At 38.7% G+C, this 16260-nt stretch overlaps 1 protein-coding gene across 1 annotated transcript in view; it reads left to right on the top strand.

Moving 5' to 3' along the window:
• Positions 1 to 14559, top strand: part of agbl5 (ATP/GTP binding protein-like 5) — a 38964-nt gene extending 24405 nt beyond the window's left edge. Inside the window, 6 exon segments of the mRNA NM_001126731.1 lie at positions 5214 to 5390; positions 7937 to 8058; positions 8786 to 8832; positions 10000 to 10139; positions 12166 to 12275; positions 13280 to 14559. Of these exon segments, the coding sequence (NP_001120203.1) occupies positions 5214 to 5390; positions 7937 to 8058; positions 8786 to 8832; positions 10000 to 10139; positions 12166 to 12275; positions 13280 to 13357 (674 nt within the window). The 3' untranslated portion in view covers positions 13358 to 14559.
• Positions 14560 to 16260: the final 1701 nt, after the last annotated feature.

Below are 16260 nucleotides of genomic sequence, written 5' to 3'. Positions count from 1 at the left end.
TTGTATGAGCTTTTTAGCTTCAGGGGTAGCAAATTACTGATGGAAGAATTTATATACTTTTAGTGATGCTATTCCAAAAGCATATACCACCACAACAACATTGTTAAGGTTCTGTTAAACATGAGAAAGTACATATTGCTATATTTAAACAAAAATACACTTGACTAATCTGCAGAAGAAGAATCGGACAGGATTGTAGCTGCTTGTAGACATTGCTCTGCTCATGATCTGTTGGTCTTTTGCTCAAGAGCTATTGGTAGATCCCAGTCTAACTTTTGGTACCCTTGTATATTATCTGTGGCTGTATACATCATGTGTGGATGCACTGCTTAATATAGCTGTAAGGCAAATTGTATGAACTGAGCTAAACTGAGTGAGAAAACTGCTCAAGCTAATTATTGGTTTGTACTTTAAATTAAACGGTACACAGACACCCCTTTTCAAAATTACTAATAGCAGCTCTTTTGTTTCTATTTAGGCACTTTTTTGAAGGGGGATATCCATGTTACCTTTAATTTAGAGTGTATTGATCATTAGCTTAAAGGAAAAGCGTAGTGTATATAAATATATATATCATATAACACATTTGAGTAGGCTGTTGGTGATTTAATTATCATTATTGATTGCCTTGCATTTTCAATGCAAAATTTTGATTTGGCCATTTAAATATAAGAAGACCCTGAATTAATGTACCTTCAGTGAATTAAAGATTTACAAAAATGTTCCATTTGATTGAATAGCTACATGTTATTCTATTGTAGAGACCAGCTGTGTCCTTTTGTCTGTTTAGAGATAAAGTAATCATTTGTTTCCTTGTATAATGAGAAGGTTGTAAAGACATTTTTTTTATTTGTTATGCAGAGTTTTGATAAAATAGTTCAGGGCCCTGTGGCCCTCCAAAGGATTTTTATGGCCCCTTGTCTGTTAGAAGGCTCCACAGACTTCACTGTATGACATCATCATTTTGATTTAAAGGGGTTGATCACCTTGGAGTTAAATTTTAGTATGATGTAGAGAGCAATTTGCAATTGGTCTTAATTTTGTATTATTTGTGGTTTTTTAATTATTAGAATTTCTGTTTCAGTTTGGGGTCTCAGCAGTTATCTGGCTGCTAGTGTTTAACTTACCTTAGCAACCAGGGAGTAGTTTGAATGAGAGACCGATATATAAATAGTAAAATGAGTATGAATAGTAAAATAAGTAATAAAAAGTAACAGTAAAAATAAACTGTAGCCTCGCAGAGCAATAGTGTTTTGGCTGCTGGGGTCAGTGACCCCCATTTGAAAGTTACAAAGACTTAGAAGAAGAAAGCAAATCATTCAAAAACTAAAAAAAAATAGATAATAAAGACCAATTGACAAGTTGCTTAGAATTGTCCAATCTATAACATACTAAAAGTTAAGTTAAAGGTGAACCCCCCTTTAATCTGACCCTTAAACATGTTATATCAGAAATAATTGGCCCACTACAAGTTGCACAGCACTGAATTAGTTAGTGGTTAAACATTGCACTTTAGAATTTATGTTCCAGCCATAAAGGGAGAGCATAAACTGCTAGTAAGAAAACTAATCAGGGTGTTAGGGCTGTAACAGGGCTCAGCTCACCAAGGTACAGATGTATTTGCCCCTGTTTATCTCAGTGAGAAGGAGATGTGCCCAAGTGCCTTTTGTTATGTGTTTTTTTGTCTCACAGTGAAACTGTTACCTTACTCAACGTTTTACTTGCAGTCAGTCTGTCCTTGTCATGTTCTTCATTAGCAATCATTTTGTTCCATTTCTTGCTTCTTTGTGTAAAATTGAAACATGAATAAAATGGATTGTGTTTGCATAAGTTTATATACCACTTGTGTTTCTGCTGTTCATTCATTTCAGGGGCACCAAAACAAGGCACGGCTGGGGAAACAAAAAGCTTAGGGATCAACATGGTTTTCATCTCTCTCCAGCAACACTTCTCATAATCGCTCCATAACATATTAGTCTTATATAAATAAAGCATAATAATAAGAAATAAGAATACATTTTAATTGAAAACATATGGCCAAAACTGTCTGCCTTAGACAGAGAGTTTCCTATTCAAGTGGAAGTGAAGCCTCTCCCGGCAGAGAAAGCTTGCAGGACTTGCTGAACAATCTTAAATCATTTCACCTCATTCTAAAGAAAAGCTCAGAAAGTCCAGTTGCTTTAGACATATCACTACTAGATAGTGTAGATTATGACCTGGATAACTGAAAACTTTCACAAACTTCTTCAGATGTATTATTTAGCAAGGGGGAACCAATTTGCTTATGTCTTTCCTATTTTTTTCCATGAAGGCCTTATTATTTTCGATAGTTTTAATGACACTTCCCAGGTGTTACACTTAGAAAGGTTGTTAAGTTAAACCTCTTATACTATAGCGGCTGCAGTAGTGGCACAAAGACTTCATAAGCAAAAACTTTATCTTAATCCACTAAAGCATTAGAGGCAACATGTTAGTATCACTTTATATTTCTTTGCCATAAACCACCTCCAGGAATTGTGGGTTAACCTCATACTTATGGTCTTAAACATTTCTCTGTGTGCACTTTATTTAGCCAGGGGTATGGACATTAGTCATGGTCTTTAAGCATTCTACCATGGAGTAATCTTGAATCATGTGAGGAAAATAATAAATTATGCTGGGACAGTATAGTCTCATTTATTAAAGAGAGAAACAGATAAGTCTTATTTATTAAAGACAGCATTTTTTTCAAATTATATTTGAATTCATTTGCAAAATAATACACTTTACATTAAACAAGAAGCCCTTTTAGGTGCTGTCATTTTTATTTCTAATACTTTTCAGCACCCAGGCAAATTTTACTTTTTGCACTTGAAAGCAGAATGTGTTTATTCCTTTCTGTTCTTGCTCATAAGCTTAAACCAGTGAACCATGTAAATTTCTCTTCTAGTCTGTTATACCGTCTTGGTTGCAACAATTGATTCAGGAGCCAAAAATAACAGTTCAGTGATAAACTGGGAGAGAGAAATAATGGAGGGTGGTGTTGAAACACATCATAAAAGCAAATCCTAATAATGAAAAAACATTATCGCAGAATTGTTGACCAATTGACCATATTCTGAGAAATTTATAAAAATATGTGCCGACCAAGACAATGTGGGCACGACCCATTACAGTATGAAATAAGTGATTTGGCAAGTCGGCACAACTAGCTTAAATATCTTATACTATTTGGAACTATCATTTTTACTATTGAGAAGCAATACAGTATTTTAAATAGACGAAGTGCTATTTTTCTGTAATGTTTTTATGATTTAAAGCCAAAGATATAGGAAGAGCATCACTGCATCTAGAAACCAAAAATGCTTTTAGGGCTCATTTAGGAAAACAACTGAAGAAGGGACAATTGGAAAGGTAGAAATCAGTGAAGGGATGCAAGAAACAACTGGAAAGGGAGAAATCAATGAAGGGATGCAAGAAACAACTGGAAAGGGAGAAATCAGTGAAGGGATGCAAGAAACAACTGGAAAGGGAGAAATCAGTGAAGGGATGCAAGAAACAACTGGAAAGGGAGAAATCAGTGAAGGGATGCAAGAAACAACTTGAAAGGGAGAAATCAGTGAAGGGATGCAAGAAACAACTGGAAAGGGAGAAATCAGTGAAGGGATGCAAGAAACAACTGGAAAGGGAGAAATCAGTGAAGGGATGCAAGAAACAACTTGAAAGGGAGAAATCAGTGAAGGTATGCAAGAAACAACTGGAAAGGGAGAAATCAGTGAAGGGATGCAAGAAACAAATGGAAAGGGAGAAATCAGTGAAGGGATGCAAGAAACAACTGGAAAGGGAGAAATCATTGAAGGGATGCAAGAGAACAAGTAAATGTACGTGAACGTAAAATTGCATGTATTTAAAGGCTATTCACAAAGGTACTTGCTATTCTCGTGTCACATACCAAAATGCCAGTTGCTTCTGCTTTACTGAATAAGATGCAAAGAGCAGGAAACATAGACATAGACACTGACTTGCATCTAATGCAGATCTGCAGGAACTGCCAGTATGCAGCTGAACCGACCCAAGGGAACTAAAACTCGCAGAGAAGTGATCAGTGAAGGGATACAAAAGAGCAAGTAAATGTCATGCAAACATGAAATACAAATAGATGGGCATTGCAAAAGTGCTTGAAATAGCAAAACTTATATAATACACTTTTTAATGGATTTTGCAAAGTATTTAGCATTGTTTGGCCTTCCTTTCTACTTTTGAAGAAAATATTACTTCTTAAAGAAGAATAAAACCCACCCCCCAATCCAAGGCCCCCTGTGATGTCTCTTCACCCGCTCCCACCCTGTGCCCCCTGTTACTGTCAAAAGTTTCCTTATCTCTGTACCAGGTATACAAATTTGTGGAATTGGTATATGCCATCTCACACCACGTAGGATTCCCTTCTGTCAGATTGCCAACAAGGATCCCACAAGAGCACGTGCAGTTGAGGTGATCCTGGACCTAGCTTTAACTGAACGTGCTCCTGCAAGCAGCTTCTACAGAAGAGAACCCGAATTGGTGAGAGAGGGCATCTATCTGCGGAGTTGCACACATAGGGACACTTTTGAAAGTAACAGCTGCTGCGGGGAGGGAGCAAGTTAGGGGGCCTGGCATTGGGGGGGGGAAAGGTTTCCTCTCCCCTTAAATTTCTTTGAAATATCATGCCAGTAGCAACTAGAGCTCTTCATACTGACAACATATACCTTGTCTGTACAAATCAAAACCCAAGTGCCTATACTCAGGGCTTATACTGCAGGTGCCAGACCTCACCTTTCCCCCCCCTCTACCCAGGATCAGTGTATTTGCAGACAGTCCTGCTGTACTGTACATGTTCTGATTGCAGTTTTGTTTTTTTAATTTCCTCAATTATCTGAGATATTATTCTTGATGACCCCTGTCCATCTTGTTGTGTTTTAAACAATGTGCCTTTATTATCCAGTTTAGCTTTAATGGCTGCCCCCTGGCTAAACAGCAGCATTATTACATAATCCATAGTAGTGTTTATGAAGCAAACAAATCATTATATTTAAATGCATATAAAAACCTTTAATTTTTGGTGTTACCAGTTAAAAAATGCTCTACACAGTAAGAGATAGTCTAATTGCTTCATTAAGGTATATAAATGGCATGTTCACCTATTCACATCTATTCAAAATGTTTTTCACATACAATTTTCTAATTATTTTTGATAGAAACAAAAGCTCAAGAAAAAAGACGCCAGCAGTCATTGCTACGTTCTTCAGTGCGTAGTCCCACTGCATGTCAGCAGCGCCTGAGCACCCAAGCACCTTCTTTAAGCTCTGGATATCCCAAAACATCATCACATGCAAAGACATCTTGCCCTTTATCGTTGTCACTCAGCATGTCAGGTCTGTATCCCTGTCCAGTTATCCAGTATTTTTAATGCCCTGCCAATTGTATTCTGCCCATGTGGCCCATCTTAATAAAGGACATTCATTTACATGCTCCATTTTTAAAAGATTTGAACCCTGTTGTAAACAGGTTTTTTTCATATAAAGCATCAGTGTAGAATTATGTCTCACTAGGCAATATGCCCATGTGGTAACCTAATGATCTGATCAGCAATCTTCATTGGTCAATCTACTGCAGTGCTGTCCAACTGGCGGCCCCCCTGCATGGTTCTCACCTCAGATTCAGGCTGTAATCCTCCTGTATTGTTTAAAAATGTAATCCCCTGTGTTGTTCACACCTTTTAATCTCTGCATTGTTCACCCCCTGCAGTGTTCACACCTCAGGCTCAGGCTGTAATCACCCACATTGTTCCTCTGTTCACACCTCAGGAGCAGTAGAAACCTACAAATAATCCCTACATACTACATAAAGAACATATACTGAGGTGGTACTGCAATTAAAAAGTTTTTTAATATATAGTTATTGTGCAGACTGTAGGAGCAGTGCCAGCATTGTGTCACTGTAGGCTGCCTGTGTGTGCCATACACACAGGCAGCATAGGGCAAGCAGAGTATGGCACACACAGGCAGGGTAGGGAAGGCAGATTATGGCACACACAGGCAGAGTAGGGCAGGCAGAGTATGGCACACACAGGCCAAGTTTGGCACAAACCAGCCAAGAATGGCACACACAGTGAAAGTATGGCACACACAGGCAAGGTAGGGAAGGCAGAGTATGGCACACACAGGCAGGGTAGGGAAGGCAGAGTATGGCACACACAGGCCAAGTATGGCACAAACCAGCCAAGAATGGCACACACAGTGAAAGTATGGCACGCAGGCAGGGTAGGGCAGGCAGAGTATGGCACACACAGGCCAAGTATGGCACAAACCAGCTAAGAATGGCACACACAGTGAAAGTATGGCACACACAGGCAGGGTAGGGCAGGCAGAGTATGGCACACACAGGCCAAGTATGGCACAAACCAGCCAAGAATGGCACACACAGTGAAAGTATGGCACGCAGGCAGGGTAGGGCAGGCAGAGTATGGCACACACAGGCCAAGTATGGCACAAACCAGCTAAGAATGGCACACACAGTGAAAGTATGGCACACACAGGCAGGGTAGGGCAGGCAGAGTATGGCACACACAAAGGCAGGGTAGGGAAGGCAGAGTATGGCACACACAAAGGCAGGGTAGGGCAGGCAGAGTATGGCACACACAAAGGCAGGGTAGGGCAGGCAGAGTATGGCACACACAAAGGCAGGGTAGGGAAGGCAGAGTATGGCACACACAAAGGCAGGGTAGGGAAGGCAGAGTATGGCACACACAAAGGCAGGGTAGGGTAGGCAGAGTATGGCACACAGGCAGGGTAGGGCAGGCATTTTTGCTGTACTACAACCATTAATATGGGTATGGTCATGTGATAACATGGGTGTGGTTTCAAGTGGGTGCGGTTTCAAAAAGGGGAGTGGTCAAAACTGGCTTCCATTATCGGCCCTCCGCCACGTAGGTCGGAAAAATTCCGGCCCTCGGTACAACAAAAGTTGGACAGCACTGATCTACTGTAAGTAGAATAATGAAAGCATATATCTGATTGTTGCTATGGGTTGCTGTGCTTGGGCAAAGGTACTGTTATAAATCAACCAAAACGGCATCCTCCATTTGCTTGTATTGGAAATCACTCCATAGGGTTTACAAAGGTATATGTGTTGTGTATAATAAAGAGCATTAAGTGCATCTTTGCAGTATTACATAACAGCCTTTCATATCTTGCAAAAATAAAGTATACATTAAAACATTTTAAACAATTAGCAACTTTTAACTGTGCATCAACTTATATTGAAATTAAATGCATTTCACATGTGTAGTACTCTGACTGAAGTAACTTCCTGTTTACAGGCTATGATAAATTGGGGCTTTACTAATAATGGTCCCAGATGAAACTCTCTTTCTCAGATGTCAGCCCATGTATTGGAGGCCAGGGTGTAGTGCAATTATATCTTTGGGGTTGAGATAACAATAAGGGTGCCAGTGGTTCTTAAACTTAAACAGGAACAGCTTTATTCACCTTGATTCTCATAGGAGTACTTAATCATCAGTAAAGCAGTCTTTATACATAGCACAGAAGTCAGGCATCTACTCACAGACACTCTTCAAATAATATTCTGCCCCTCAGGGTCAATCAATGCAAATTGGCTTAGCACAAGATCAATGAGTCAATGAGTGGAACCTAGGCGAATTCTCTTTGTCAATTCTTGACCAAATTCATTTTTTATGAACTAGCTAATGATGCTGTGAATTTTAATATTCATGTGCATTCTGTCAAGTCCAGCACAAGATGTAATGTGGGCCCTGCCCTAAAATGCTTATGGTTAAACAAATTAGTTTTTTTTCTGTACAATAAAAAACCATTATTATACCTTATGTCCAGGGCATGTCCTATTTGTACATCTGCTACTATCTAGCAGTAATGATGTGTTCATTGTAAAATTTCTGCAGGGAGTGGCTTCAGTGGCCTTTCCCAAGCTGCCAAGGTGAAGAATGGAACTAAGAAAAATAACCTGGAAGGAGATTCCACTAGGCAACATATCCATCAAGGTCATGGCATTGCTTTACTGCAGGTAACTGCTCATCCACTATACAGACCACTATATTAGAGTAAAGGTGTTTTTTCCCTTAGACATAAAACATTTTATGTAGTTTGTGTAACGTGAATATTCCTTCACTGCCCAGACATGGCAAAGTCATTCAGCACAGGCTGTAGCAGTGTCCCAATAGTTATAACCAGACCTAGTGGCACAATTGCAATGGAATGCCATTGAGGCAATCAATATGACAGCACCTATTTGTGTAGAAATGTTATAACATAAAGGAATTCTTGGCATATACAGTGAGCTATGGCTGCCTTCATACTTTTAAGGGGTATTAAATGTAAGATAAATCTGCTTTGCCTTTTAAAGTCAGAGTAGATATTCAAACTAAACTGGTTGTATATAAAGGTTTTGTGACATTCACATATATACCTAGTAGTTGAACATATGATCATAAAAACATAAAAAAATGGATAACCACATTGTGCAAACCAAAAATTCCTCTAGAAATGCATCAGAGTGACAAACACCTTGTGCAAAACACCAGCTTGAAACAACAGTGTTCAAGGGTCTGCTTCCATTATAGCAACCCCCCCTCCTACCTAAGAGCTAGCAGAAGCGAGAAATGTGATGGGCAGGTGGACAAGGGTGGGCCCGTGTAGGGCTGGATGTGCATGCCTGGCTCCTCTGAAGATTTTTATTTGTGTGTGCTTCACTCAAAATTGTGAAATAATTCTGCTTTGTTTCTTGTTTCTAGAACATGCAGAAAAGAGGTAGTAGCCATAATAATGCAGAGTACTCCAAGTAAGTGATTCCTAACCCCAGTATAAACCATAAATGATTATTTATGCATACTCACCCCAAATGGGCAGATCCATATGAGCCTACAAGTGCTCTTGTCATCTACCTAAGCATACAGAGACAAATGGACCCACAGATGTATCTGCTCCTCATAGCTGTCTTGCCAAGCTAAACCAAATGCACCATTTACATAACCACTAACCACTTCAGCCCTATTATCCTATCTAACCAATACAAACCCAAATGTTTCTATTAGGAATGTGACTGAATCTGAACCTGACTTTGCCTATCCAGATATACAATAAATAAAAATGATGTATGATCTGTGTTGTGATATTTTATGAACTTTACTGGACCAAATGGGAATCCTGCAAAAAGCTCTTGGATTCCTTACTAACCTATCCTTACTTATTGTGGCATCTCTCCCTCTCTCTCTCAATAAAATGTGTGTGTGGCTTGTGCTCGGTTTTTAAGACCAACCCAGAAGTTTCCCACTTATAGGTTCCTGTAATCTATCCAAATGCATCAACTCCAAATTTTTCTTGCATATGTGTTGATTTTAACATATAGAACTCCCTAACATCTTTAGTTTCCATGTATTCGCTCTTACCATCCATACCCCAGGTGTTCCAATGTATTTCTCTCAAAATGTATGTATGTATGTATATCTTTATTTATAAAGCGCTACTTATGTACGCAGCGCTGTACAGTAGAATACATTAATACAAACAGGGGGTTAAAGATAATGGATAAATACAAAGTACAACAATAAATACCAATAAATACAAGGTACAGTTGCAATAAGAGTCAGAAACACAAGATGAAGGAGGTCCCTGCCCCGTAGAGCTTACAATCTATATGGGAGGGGTAACTAACAGACACAAATGGCCAAATGTAAGTGCTGTAGGTCACAGTGGGTGACATTACAGTATAAGTACCAGTTTCCAGATCAGGTGCTGGGTGAGTGCTCCAAAATAGACATGTCTAACCATGCTAACCCCATATGGAACATGTCTGCTCCAGCAGACATTTTCATCATACCTGCCAGGGCAGGACAAATGTATGGGAGCCTGACACTTGTCCCTATACATATACTAACAAAGCATGACGTTTTCTTATGCAAGAGGTCAATTTGTTAGTGTCACAGATTTCACGTTACATTTTCCTTAGGTCTTTGGAAAGTTTGGGTGTGCGTCCCAGTAGGATCCCTGTAAGAAGAAATGGTCTGCTCACAAATGAGAAAGAGTCACCTATCCTTCGTGTTTGGAAATATACCACAGATACATCACTCAAGCACTGCAGTCTTGCAGGTGAAGTCCAAGTACCAGACTACTAATTGTCTTATTTAAGAGGATTTGCATGCTATTCATGGGGCCTGTATGCTAATGATACTAACCAGTTCTTTAATTTAAAAAAGTGTATTAATGTTTTTAATTTGTGACAAAGTACAGTAAGATATACTGCTAAGGGCTCTGGTACACGGGGAGATTAGTCGCCCGCGGCAAAACTCCCTGCTCGCGGGCGACTAATCTCCCCGAGTTGCCTTCCCTCTGCCATCCCACCGGCGAACATGTAAGTCGCCGGCGGGATGGCAGACGCTGCGATTTGCGCGAAATCGCGCCGCCGCGTCTGCCATCCCGCAGGCGACTTACATGTTCGCCGGTGGGATGGCAGAGGGAAGGCAACTCGGGGAGATTAGTCGCCCGCGAGCAGGGAGTTTTGCCGCGGGCGACTAATCTCCCCGTGTACCAGAGTCCTAAAGAGATGACTGGAGGCAAAGTGAGCTGTGGGAACAGAGATGAGAACACATGGGGCTTATAAATACTTCTGGATGAAGAAACATTCTGATGGAGAGACAGACATAAGGGAAGCAGTAAGGGAAGAGTTACTTCTGGATGGATTTACATTTTACATAAGGGACTGAGGAGTAGTTGGCATTACACAGTATGTGCATTATAATATTATTTCAGGGAGAACTAAATCTGGACTGTGCAGCAAGTCAGCAGAGGAGGGCTGCTTGCTTGTAAAGATGCAGTTGGTTATTAATTTAAGCCATAGAAAGGATGTCAAAAAAGGAATGTGCCTACCCTCACAAACAGCTGTATCGTCTGGACATTGCACAGGTAATGTTATCACAGTTACCTGTGCATGCATTAGGATCGGATACTATGAAGTCAGAGTTTCTAGTTACACCTAAAACATCTTTGCTAAAGAGTGCAATAAATAGAACATGTGTTGAAAATCCATTCTGTCCATTCATGTAATTTAAAAAAAAAAAATCTGTGTTTTCCTGATTTTGTGCCATTATAACATACTAATTAGAAAGTGTATTTTTTCACTGAATGTCCAATAGATAAGGCAGCTTGTTCAGAGGTTCTTATCTGCCTTTAAACAAACAAACCCCTTCCCTAAACAACAGCATTTGAGTACCTCCATAATCAGATGGTTTTTCATTGATTGGTAATTCGTGTTCTCAGATACTTCTTTGCTTGTCAGAACCAGGAAGTGGCAAGAAGTGCTGAAGTAAAACTGGTTTAATTATCTTTAGTACCAAAAATTAAAAAAAAAAAAACATCTTTTGCCTGATGGTTTAATTGAAAAATGTATGTTCAGTACAAGCCTTATTCATTGAGCATTGTTCAGTGTTTACGTTGGGGTATGAGGTGTATACCGTCCATTCCTTTAAATCTCTGTTATAGCAAGTTAAAGCTTCTTATACTTGCGGATTTATAAAGTGTGAGTAATAAAGCTCAGACCTGGGAAAATGTCAATTACTTTTATAAGTCATTGCTATATACTTTAAAGTCTTAGGGTTGGGCACAACATAATATAATAATTTAAACCTAAACCTATATTTTTTCAATATAAAAACTTGATTCAGATTTTGATTTCATTAGCTGCCGTGCCTTTTTTGGTCCTTAGCCCCTGATGTGTGCTACACAAAGGAAGAAATTATTGTGACCCCTGTCACTTCTGTTTTTGCCTGTGATAACAACTAGAAGCACTGATGGAACATATATCCAATGGGGTCATGATTTTTTTAACAACCTCATAAATATCCCAGATGGCCTTTTTTATCTGACTTATTCAAAGAAATATCTCTATATGGCTTTACCAACAATCTTGTAATGTTTTGCAATGTTTTGTCTTGCAATTTGTACTTGTCTTGCATGCCATTAAATTCATTTCTCATTAATTGTTAAACTGTATTCCATTTTTTATTTTACTTTATTTACCCTCCCAGTCCCATTTACTCTATCTTGCTTAGCACGTTTTTCTGCTGGTCATCCGTTCTTCCCTTTTAACTTAGCTTTATGGTGTTAATGTCTTTTACAGACTTGGCTGCAGTCACTTCCAGCCTGACTGTGTGCTCAGTTCCACTTCTCAAATCCAAGGCAGAGGAACCCGTCTTCATCTGTGAGGCAACTAAAGAGACTGCTGATCAGGTAGACTGGATTGGGAGTTACTGTAATTTATGGTTACTAATTGGTAGTCGTAAGCAATGGCATTTGCAATACTTACACACTAAAATAACATTTAGGGGCTGATTTACTAAGACACGAATTCCGACCGAATTGGAAAAATTCAGATTGGAAAACGAACATTTTGCGACTTTTTCGTATTTTTTGCGATTTTTTCGGCGCCTTTACGACTTTTCGGAAATTATCGCGACTTTTTCGTTACCAATACGATTTGCGCGAAAAAACGCGAGTTTTTCGTAGCCATTCCGAAAGTTGCGATTTTTTCGTAGCGTTAAAACTTGCGCGAAAAGTTGCGCTTTTTTCGTAGCGTTAAAACTTAAAAGGCGCGACGTTTTGCGCAAGTTTTAACACTACGAAAAATCAAAACTTTTTGCGCAAGTTTTAACGCTACGAAAAAATCGCAACTTTCGGAATGGCTACGAAAAACTCGCGTTTTTCCGCAAAAATCGTATTGGTAACGAAAAAGTCGCGATAATTTTCCGAAAAATCGCAAAATACCGATCATTACGAAAAAAACGCAATCGGACGCATTCGGCCCGTTCGTGAGTAAGTAAATGGGCCCCTTAGGGTAGAACTGGACTAGTATTAAAATGCTTTACACAACGATTTGCCAGTAAGCATGACAAGACTGTCAAAAGGGGATGCTGCATGCTGTATTTTCGTCCAACAAGATAAAGTCTGACATTTTTGTTCTTGCTGAAATAAACTGTTGGATGTTGAAGAATGGAAAGAGGACAACATCAGACTTTATCAACTTAATTTTACACTGCAGCATGATGTGTTTATAACTGCCCTTTAATGAGATTTTGTTCACAATAACATTAGCTTTTATGTCATTATTTATCAGCATCATACATTTTCAGCATGTTTGTTATAGTAGTGAAGAAAAAAGAAATCTAGTAATGTGACTTTTGCATATTAATGGGTGGAGCTGGTTAGACATAAATATTTTATATGGTTTATTTCAGCATTTTCCCGCTGTCTCTCAGGATGCTGCCCACCTGTCTGCATACCAGAGTGTTTTGTCCTTCTGCTCAGAGGCCTGAAGGCTCAGAAGGCCTCAGTGATGGCTCCTTTAATTTTAAATACCTATATATAACTGGTGCTATTTACATTAAATCTTGTCTAACGCTGTTAATACTAAATTGTCCAAATACTTTGTTAAATTTTTGTCAACTTTCTAAATGGTTCTCCCTTTTCATACAACTTTTCATTGGGGGTCCCTACCTCCTATTTGTATTGTGTGCAGTTTTGGTGTACAAGCAAACACATTCATTCTTGCAATGCATATATTGCAGGGAATACCCACTAAAGAATTTATTTTGCACAACATTATTTACAACTGAAGAATATTGGGCCTCATTTCCAAACACTTGACAATGTTGCACCTGTACAGTAACCTATAACAACCAATCACATTTGCTTTCAGTCTCTAACTTACAGTAGTAGACTGTTTAAATAAATATGCTGATTGATTGCTTTGCCTTGCTGCTATGGTGCAAACTTTTAATACTAGTAATTGAGACCCTGTGTGTTGCACATTTGTAGATTTTTCAACTTTTCTGGGGGGTTATGTCAGTATTTATAAGAAATCTACATCATTTTATCAATAGCCAGTTAAATAGGGTAATTCCCTATCAGGCCCTACTAAGAATGCTCCCCAGCTTTACTAAAGGCAACTGCTATAACTGATCTATCAATTGTTGGCATCTGTCTGATACTGCTGAGAAACGTTATCAACTAATGTATCAAATTTTAAGAATTTGAAGGTCAGCCACCTAGAAGCAGAGCTTATTTGAGAAAGAAAACTAAACCATATTGTTTAGTAAACCTGCAAGTTAGAAAAGTATTTAAATACAATTTATAAAGCAAGTAAACATTAATTGTGGTATATTGTTTGAAAACAGTATGTTTTGTGAAATTAAACTGCCCCTTTATTTTATAATTATTTTACAATAATACATTTTCTTTCAGCCATTTTTTTAATTCTGGGTATTTTATGGCATTTTAACTGGAGTTTCCAACATTGATCTGTGGTTTTGTGTTTTTATAGCTAAAATCTACTTTGATAAGGACAAACCACTCCTTTTTACATTATTTTAGACACAGGTTTTTCTGTATATAGAGGTTTCATGATTATCTTGTGGCGGTTTTTGCAATTGTTCTTACAAATGTTATTCCGCCCTTGTGTTTTATGTATTTTTCTGTACCTTTGAAGTGACCCTGAAAATAAATTATAACAACTTTTTTTCTGTTGTCTTGTGCTTAATTTACAGGCCATATACATTCTCCCAGTATATAATAAATTTCCTATCAGGTGACTGAAAAAGTAAAAAAAAACTCAAAGTCTGAAACTTTAGGCATGATAATTTTTACTAACCTAGTCTCCCTAGGAGGTGAGTCTGTTCTTAAAAAATGTGCCTGCTCCTCTGCTCAACACTAAGCTGTGGCGTTGTCATCTTGCTGCACCCCCAGCAATCTACAGAACCAGAACCTCTTGGCTTTGGTCAGGTGTAAAACATCTATGCATTTACAACAAGCAGGTAGCAGAGATGTTCTGTGCACTTGCAGAGGATAGGACCTAGAACACCTGGATCACTTTAACTTTATAAAACTTTAACAAATTGAATACCCAGCACCCATTTAAAGTAATACTGTCATAGGAAAACATCAGTTAGTAAAGCTATCACGGCAGAATCCTGCATTGAAAACCATTTTTCAAAGGCACAGATTTTTTAGATTTAATTTTGAAATTTCAAATGGGGCTAGCCATATTCTTCATTTCCCAGGGTGCCACAGCCACATGACCTGTGCTCTGCTAAACTTCAGTGCACTGCAAGATGGAGTGATATCACCCCCATTTGAAAGCAGTTCTAATGTGTATCGCTGTGGTAGGGAATTCACAGGCATTTTAACCCTTGCGGGTAGCACAGCCACAGACATCCAACTACAATGGTTCCATTGAACTTATTCAGTTGGTGTTGGCTCATACAGGTGTGAGAAAGTGTGATCCAGTCACAATGGTACCATGATTCACATTGAGGCAGGTATTAATGACTTCTCAACCAACACCTAACTGCATAAGTTCAATGGAACCATTGTGACTGTACTACCCTCAAGCGTTTAAATGCCGGAGAATTCCCTACCACTCATTTGAACTGAAGGAGCCACTCAGATGAGTGGTGAAACTTTTTCACAAAAACTCAGTCCAGTTGTTTTAGACTTAATTCTACTAGATACTGTATATCATGACCTGGATGAATAAGAATCTTCATAGACATAAATATAATGACAGAATCTCTTTAAAGTCTGTGCTGAGATGTTTGATAGGTTTTTTTTAGAGAAAAGAGAGCTCAGATACAAAAGCTTTTGGGCAGCAACATTGTCAAACTGATAGTGACCAATATGATTTACAGATATTTATGGCATAGGCATAGCTAAAGTTTTTGGCACTGCTTCTTATGGCAGTCCATCTGGCAGGTAATTTTGATAGACTGTCCTGTGATACTGGGTAAATACACAAAACAGTCCACTGATTTATTTTGTTGGCACAATGTGTCATTATTATTATTATTATTATAAAATCAGTGTGCATGCAAAGTCATTCAGTGACTTTGGAAGGTGCACATGTACAGCAATGTCATCAAGCCCTTGTGCTAAGCCTCACCCACAACTTTCTGGCAGCGTGCTGTAAATCCCCCTGAATTTTATATTCTGCAAGTTGACAACAGTGTCACTTAGTTAGCTTTTGAATCTGACCTGTGTACTCACAAACTGAACAGTTATTTCCCACGTGTAGTGTTCTGGCTATTATGTTAGAAATCTACTCACTCCAGCCCTTTTACATTACATTTTGCCTAAATAACCATATTACAAATATTTTTATGCTGCACAGTCTATTTTACCCAGTTTCATTTTTACACTGAACTGTTTCTTTAAAGGAGAAGGA

This window comes from Xenopus tropicalis, chromosome 8 (assembly GCF_000004195.4).
Source record: "Xenopus tropicalis strain Nigerian chromosome 8, UCB_Xtro_10.0, whole genome shotgun sequence".
In the NCBI taxonomy this organism is placed as follows: domain Eukaryota; kingdom Metazoa; phylum Chordata; class Amphibia; order Anura; family Pipidae; genus Xenopus; species Xenopus tropicalis.
This window is presented reverse-complemented; position numbering and strand designations above follow the sequence as displayed.